This window comes from Xenopus laevis, chromosome 4S (genome assembly GCF_017654675.1).
Source record: "Xenopus laevis strain J_2021 chromosome 4S, Xenopus_laevis_v10.1, whole genome shotgun sequence".
Classification (NCBI taxonomy): domain Eukaryota; kingdom Metazoa; phylum Chordata; class Amphibia; order Anura; family Pipidae; genus Xenopus; species Xenopus laevis.
The window spans coordinates 30337207-30345415 of NC_054378.1; the positions used below are offsets into that span (position 1 = coordinate 30337207).

At 40.1% G+C, this 8209-nt stretch overlaps 1 protein-coding gene across 2 annotated transcripts in view; it reads left to right on the plus strand.

Moving 5' to 3' along the window:
- Positions 1–6404, plus strand: part of zdhhc1.S (zinc finger DHHC-type containing 1 S homeolog) — a 33514-nt gene extending 27110 nt beyond the window's left edge. For both annotated transcript variants that reach the window (XM_041561117.1, XM_018260440.2), the window contains 4 exons: positions 2238–2320; positions 3732–3807; positions 4700–4808; positions 5836–6404. In XM_041561117.1, the coding sequence (XP_041417051.1) occupies positions 2238–2320; positions 3732–3807; positions 4700–4808; positions 5836–6338 (771 nt within the window). In that variant the 3' untranslated portion in view covers positions 6339–6404. The remainder of the gene's footprint in view (positions 1–2237; positions 2321–3731; positions 3808–4699; positions 4809–5835) is intronic.
- Positions 6405–8209: the final 1805 nt, after the last annotated feature.

Consider the following 8209-nt stretch of genomic DNA (forward strand, 5'->3'; position numbering starts at 1 on the left):
AACTAAATCACATGAATTACATGCATAGAACATATGGAGTAACAAACATCACAATCAATACAGGTACAAAAAGGTGAGGAAGGCCCTATGCATAGGCATACAGTCTAAAGGGAAGGGAGTAATACACAAGGTGTGGGAGTGGGCAAGATCTAATTAAGTGGGTGAGAAATGTGGTATTGTATGTGGTGTTGCGTTTGGTAGCTAAGCAGAGTGAGGGTAGGCTTCTCGAAAGAAGTGCATTTTCAGAGATTTCTTGAAAGCAGAAAGGTTGGGAGAAAGTCAGACAGACCGTGGGAGAGAGTTCCAGAGGAGGGGTGCAGCCCTTGCAAAGTCTTGAATGCGAGCATGTGAGGAGGTAATGAGAGGAGAGTTGAGTAGCAGGTCAGTAGAGGAGCATAGTAAGCGATTGGGTGAGTATATAGAGATGAGTTCAGAGATGTAGCGTGGGGCAGAGTTATGAAGTGCTTTGAAAGTCAGTGTCATTAATTTGAATTTGATTCTGAAAGGTAACGGAAGCCAGTGCAGGGATTGACAGAATGGCGAGGCAGAGGAGGAGCGGTTGCTGAGGTATATGAGCTTCGCAGCAGTGTTCATTATGGACTGGAGAGGTGACAGTCTCTGGAGGGGAAGGCCAATTAAAAGAGAGTTACAGTAGTCTAGACGCGATATGATGAGAGAGTGAATAAGAATTTTGGCAGCATCTTGGGTGATAAATGATCGTATTTTGGATATGTTCCTTAGGTGGAAGTGACGTGATTTAATAAGTGACTGGATATGAGGAGTGAATGACAGGGCAGAATCTAGGATAACCCCAAGGCACCGGGCCTGGGGAGAGGGGGTGATAGTGAAATTGTTAACTATGATGGATACTTCCGGGATGTTACTGGTGTTAGTTGGAGGAAAGAGAATCATTTCAGTTTTAGAGAGGTTTAATTTAAGGTAGCGTTGTGACATCCAAGTAGAGATAGCGGACAGGCAGGGGGAGACGCGAGTTAGGAGTTCTGGGTTGAGATCAGGAGATGAAAGATAGATCTGAGTAGTGGAGGTGGTAGTGGAAACCATACGAGTTGATTAATTTGCCAAGGGAGGAAGTATAGAGGGAGAATAGTAATGGTCCCAGGACAGAGCCTTGAGGAACTCCAACAGAAAGAGGTAGGGGAGAAGATGATACTCCATTGTAGACGATTGGTGATGTAAGAAGAGAACCAGGACAGGGCTGTGTCACGAAGGCCAAGTGAATGGAGGGACTGGGGGAGGAACGGGTGATCTACAGTGTCAAATGCGGCTGAGAGATCAAGCAGTATTAGTAGTGAGAAATGATTGTTGGCTTTAGCGGTTAAAAGGTTAGAAGAATAACTAAAGTTGTGTGTTGTGTATGCAAAAATGACTAGCAGCAACTGGTTAGATTGTTTGATGATATACACTCAGGGATGTTGGTTCACTTTTCACAGTTTTTATATTGCAAAGTAACACCTTGTCAGATATGCAAATTTAAGAACACGTGCTTTTCAATAAGTTTTTTTTTTTATGCTTAGTTTCTCTATCCATATTTAGTAGCAGTCATCAAAACACCCCAATTGTCCTTACAGGGTGTCAAGGGCTGTTTCAATAAAGCTAATATTCTATTTAAAAAGCATGTACTGCAACACCATTTAAAGTAAAACTAAACCCACTTAACCATTTTAGGGCCCCAGCTCAGGCTTCCCTTCCGAACTTCCACAACCTGACTCCCCTGTACTAGCCTAAGATTTGCCAGGTTGGCGCATCAAGGTTGAGGGCCATGTGTTAAGCTGCTTGACTTTGCTGTCATGTGAGCCAGTAGCAAGTACACTGAAGCCATGATAAGCTTGTATTGAGTTTGCTGTTTTTCAGCCAGTGAGTTAAACTGAAGCAGTTGAATATAGTAACCTGACAATTCTGCTGCACAGCTCTGCCATGGGAAGACTAGTATGGAGGAACAAGGCCATTTTCAAGAGTGAGGTTGTGGTGGTTTTGGAATGGGGCATGCGCCAGGTCCCTAAGCTGGCTAATAAGTAGGTATAGTTCAGCCATTCAATTACTTTCAGCGCACCACCACTGTAATTTTCTCCTCTTCATGTTTTTAAAGAATCTTACCTGGTTATTTATATCTGGCTATTGGTCCATACTTTTCTTTTATCCAAATAATACATTTGCTGTGTATAGTTGAACTATTTTCCAGATCTGCTGATATTTGTGGGGGGTATTTTTTTTAATAGGAGGAGCGTTTTGGAGGAAGTCTTATTTATACAAACCCAGATGTTCAGATAGAAGGTCCTTTATCCGGATCATTGAAGAGAGAGTGAGTACCGTATATACTCGAGTATAAGCCGACCCGAGTATAAGCCGAGGTACCTAATTTTACCTACGAAAACTGGGAAAACTTATTGACTCTAGTATAAGCCTAGACACAGCTACAGCCCTGTCTCCCAGCAGCGCACATTCTGCCAAAGCGACCCCCCCAGCGATCAACCGGACTTCTTTGCAAAGTTGATGGTGACAGAGAATTGCCAAACGGATTACTGTGTGCATTGTCCCACTGTCCCACTATCATGTGCAGAGGGTGCTGTTTGATATTACCATCACTGTTAATCTTTCATATAACCAACAGAGGGTGCTGTGTGATATTGCAGTCACTGTTAATCTTTCATATAACCAACAGAGGGCACTGTGTGATATTGCAGTCACTGTTATTCTTCCATATAACCAACAGATGGCGCTGTGTGATATTGCAGTCACTGTTATTCTTTCATATAACCAACAGAGGGTGCTGTGTGATATTGCACTCACTGTTATTCTTTCATATAACCAACAGAGGGCGCACTGTTATTCTTTCATACAACCAACAGAGGGTGCTGTGTGATATTGCAGTCACTGTTAATCTTTCATATAACCAACAGAGGGCGCACTGTTATTCTTTCATACAACCAACAGATGGCGCTGTGTGATATTGCAGTCACTGTTAATCTTTCATATAACCAACAGAGGGCGCACTGTTATTCTTTCATACAACCAACAGATGGCGCTGTGTGATATTGCAGTCACTGTTATTCTTTCATATAACCAACAGAGGGCGCACTGTTATTCTTTCATATAACCAACAGAGAGCATTGTGGGATATTGCAGTCTCTCCCCAAGTGTACTGTTGGTATAGGAATGATTAAAAGTGACTGCAATCTCAGCTACTGGGTCGGGTACCGCTGACCCGAGTATAAGCCGAGGTAGACTTTTTCAGCACATTTTGGATGCTGAAAAACTCGGCTTATACTCGGGTATATACGGTAAACATATAAGAAGTGGCTTGAGTGCTGCCTAAATCTTACACTGTAAATAGTAATGGCTGCTTATCTTTGACAAGCTTCATGGGAAAGTGAAACGTACATTAGGTGCTAATATATTATTTGTGCTCAATGCCCCCATGCTAGTGCCTTATTAGAAACACTGCTTATCCTTCTATCCTTTTAACATTATTGTCTTCATAGTACAAAGTACTTGATGAGGAATGTGTCGCAGACTGTTCTTTTTAAAAATATGGGGTTGTACCATATATATTTTTTTAATATGATGAAGTTAAAATGTATTATTTTGTTTGACAATTTAATATTAGTGCAACTGTTTCTGCATTGGGGCATTAACAGACATTGCTGATAAAAGAGCAGTCTTACGTGGGTCGGTGTCTCATTCTCTACCTTTTTTCTCCATATGCTGGCCAGTCATGACAATAATGCAGATGGAAATGTTGAGTCAAACGCACAGCCTTCATTTCATGTGGAGAAGAAGCCAAGAAAGGTGTGTAGTGTTCAAAAGGAATATACCTTACATACTGTATTTTGCATAATTTTTTTTAAATAGAAAATAAAATGAGTTATATAGGCATCTGTTTGTTATAATCTTGCCAACAAACGTCATGTATGTTACATTTTTGTCCCACTATACTGAAAAAGATAGCACTTATCTTTAGGAAGTCTCTGAATGTTGGTGGAGTTATTTTTTATAATACACAACAGCTATGATATATCCTTATAAACGGTGACTAGTGATGTCATCAGTTATAAACGTTGAGTAGTGATGTAATTTTTGTCACATGGTAATATATCCAATCTGATTGTGTTGTCAGCTTTTTTAAGATAATCACTCCCAAAGGTCTTAACTCGGTGTTATTCCAAATGGAAAAAACTTGAAAATTTCTTCTTCTTCATTTTTTCAGTATAAAATTCAAATTTTTTAGTGGGGGAAAAAAAATCTTCATTTATTAAAGCCCAATGCTACAGAAAGTCAGAATCCAAAATCCAGCATCTCAGACCTGCCAAAGCTGTATATAAGTCAATGGGAGAGGTCCCTATCCTATTTGGAAGTTTCTGTGGTCTGCGCTGGAATTTCCAGCAAAAATTTATATGATTCAGGAAAAAACTAGTACGATTCAGATTTTCACTCGATTTTATCGAATCTGTCCCCAATTCAAATAAATCGTGTTTAATAATAAATAAGGTCACATTGTGGATTCTAGTTTGGTCAGACTTCTTTATTTAAAAAAAACAGAAAAAATTGGATTTTGATAAATAACCCCCTAAATGTTTTAAACCACATTTTGATGAAAGGGACAACATATTGTAAACCACAAGGGTTTATTGGGGTTTTGTAAACATAGCGAATGTAAGATGTATATTTTTCTTGCCAACAGAAGAAGAAAAAGAAAAGAAAAAAATCTAACAGAGTTACACCAGAAGCTCCCAAATGCCAGTCTATTGATGGCCATAGTCCCCACGTGCTTTTACAACCACCTCCTGCAGGTAATGTTCACAAAGAAATGCTAACCATTAACAGAGAAGTGTATTTAAGTGCATATTTATATTTTTGCTGTACAAGGAAAATGCTTACTTAATTTTATACATGTTCTCTTCTAGCTCTCTCCAACATGGAGTTTAATGTAGTATTTGATTGCTAAGTTCAATGACCCTGATAGACTGTACATGAAAAACGTAATCATAAGCGGTGATCTCCCTAAAAATACTTTTGTATTTATTTGAACCCAACCACAACCACATAACTTTTTAAAAGTGTCCATGATCAATCATTTTAGGCCATGTGGCAAAAAGGACATTAAAAGGAACATTACATAAGTAGTTGCCTGAACAAAGTTTAGCAGTAAGCATACAGAGTTAAAGAATGACATGCATTTGATACATACTGTATTTTGAAAGTGAAATTTATGCTGAGATGTAAACTGCAAGAGCAAAAGAAGTGATCCATCTTTTTGTGCAATTTTCATTATTTTGTTTAGCCAGTGTCATAAAGATGCAAATTATATTATCTGTACCTGCAAATTAAATTAGTATGATGTAGCCCATTTGAGTCAAAATAAAATTACACGTTTATGAAAACATGGTTATTATAGTAGTTCCTATAGTTCCAGCGATATTAAACACAGTAAATACTTTCAAACTGAAATTGTATTGGCCTTTAGGTAAGGAGATCCTGGCCTTTCCTTTTGTCTCCTATCTTTTTTGGGCTCTATTAAGTATTTTATATGATGAAATGTACAATCATATGTCTTATCTTGGTCAAAAGGTGTATTTAATGCTAAGCCAACATTTTACCTTTTACACCAGCCGTTCTCAACATGTACCCAAGTGCAGTTCTTCTGATACACTTGTGTGGCAATATTGTTTTGCATATTAAACTATTTTACATATATTTCTGCTGTATGTCCCCTCAAGTGAAAAAGAAAAGTACAGGTAATTAGGAACAAGTAAAACATTTTTCTGAATGCAAGTTTCCATGGTAATTCTTCAAGTTTGCATCTTCTGTGTTTTCCAGATCATCCTGTATCTCTTTCACCCTCCACTTTGGCTGTACCCGCTTTCTCATCCCGTTTATTACCTGTCTTGGCTCCCATCAATGGCCATCTGATCCAAGCTGCTGGTCCACCTGCGGAATACCACTCCGACTCTGCAGAGTCAATGGAGGAAATTCCTGTGGCACAGACTCATCTTGGAAGCTCTTCCATGAGTGAAAATCTCTTTTACAGCCAGCAAAATCCCATAGAATTGGGTGTTAAATTTGAACAGAGGCAAAGTTACCTGTTGCCACACACTACACAGCAGAAGTTTGAACTCCGTCCTAAAGTTCCCGCAATTTTTGTTAGTGAGAGCAGCGGAGCACCTTTGGCCAATGGACTTCAGGCAGAACCCAAAAAGCAGAACAGTCATTCTGTGCAGTACAACAAAATGTGGGTAGCAAAAGGTAAAGAAGGGGAGCAGGTTCTCTCCATGTCTAATGCAGAATATTTAACTATAATTAAAGGAAATGCATTAGCTTAATTGTTCTTTTTTTATTAAAACATCTAACATATCCTTTATTCTTAATAAAATACTTTTTATACTGAACTTTCTAGAATATTGTTTTCATTATTTATTTTCGTGCTTGATACAGACATGATAAAGGTAGCACCGTTTATGATCAAGCTACAATTACTGGAAGGATAACAATAATGTATCCTTTGTAATTTGCTAGGTATTCTGTATGTAATGGGATAAGCACAATTCTTTGCGAGCATACACTGGTAAAGAAGGGGCTGGTTACTGCATAAAACATCTGTACCTGGGGGTGTGTTTAGTTACACTGGATATAAATATCACTGGTGATATTTCCCACATCAACTACTACAAATTAGAAATAAAGGCTATGGGCAACATCATTGGTAAGATTTATCACTGATATTGGTAAACACACCCCTTAATGTCAACCATAGGTAATGCAGATATGAAATAAGGCTGCTTCCACAAAACACAATCTAAAAAGCTCTTCCTAAAGTACCTTGTGTGGCTTGGGTAACAGAGTTGTACCTAGAAGTTAAATATAGTATTTCGGGCTTCTGGGGGTGGACCTGAAAGATGGCCGAATTTTACTGAGGCTCCCGTGCCAACACCCAATCTACTGCCATTCACAGTTAAAAAGGAGACAAAAACTTAAACAAAAAGGTGTTTAAGCAACAGGATAATTCCGAGGGCAAAGAAAAGGAGATTTTGTGTACTCACTATTAAATCTTTCTCTTCAGTCGCTTGAGGGACACAGGAGACAGTGGTTATAGCTAATGCCACTAGGAGGCAGGACACAAAAATAAAAAAGACTCCCCCGCTGGCTATACCCCCAGCAGTAGGCAGAGCCTGGATCAGTTTGTACCAAAGTAGTAACTAATAACTGGATAGTAAACTTAATAACTTTAAACTATAACATGCTGACTGTGCCAAAACCATGTCGGACGGATAGAGAGGGCCTTCATCCGGGGAGGGAAGTCCTGTGTCCCCCAAGCGACTCAAGAGAAAGAGATTTAACGGCGAGTACACAAAATCTCCTTTTCTCCATATCTGCTGCTTGGTGGACACAGGAGACCGTGGGGATGTACCAAAGCTGTCCCCTATCCTAAGGGCAGGAAGGATAGGCCCTATGTGGAAGAAGCCACGGCAGCCTGGAGAACCTTCCTGCCGAAGCGAATTTTGTGAATGAGTGGATCGAAGTCCATGGCCACTTTGCAAAGCTGTTCAGCTGATGCTTGGTTTCTGAAGGCCCAGGATGTGCTCATCCCCCTGGTGGAGTGGGCCTTTACTTTATCATGTGAAGCTTGACCTTGCGCTGTGTATGATCTTTGAATGGCTTGTTTTATCCATGTGGAGACAGAAGATTTGGCAGCCGGCATACCCTGTCGAGGTCCGAAGGGGAGGACAAATAGTGAGTCTGATTTGCGGATCTCTTGTACTCTGTGTAGGTAGAACGTAAGAGCTCTGACTGGATCCAGGGTATGTAGTGCCACCTCCTTTGGGTTGGAAGAAGAAGGTTAGAATGTTGGAATGTTGATCTGATTCAAGTGGCCGAGATGACCTTTGGGGATGGTAAAGTGCGGAGGACGGCTCTGTCATGGTGGAAGATGAGGAAGGGTGACTTGCACGATAGGGCGATGAGCTCCGAGACACGCCTGGCTGAAGCTATTGCCAGGAGGAAAACTGTCTTCCAAGCAATCCAGTGAATGGAGACTGAGGACATCGACACATGATAAAGGATCAACATGGATCCGAAACATGTCGTGTAGTAGCCTGAATAAACACATCACAGCATAAATTGCTATTTATGAGTGCTCTCCTGATTCTTGGAAATCTTTAAGTATATATCGGGATAGCGGTGTACCCGTGGAGGA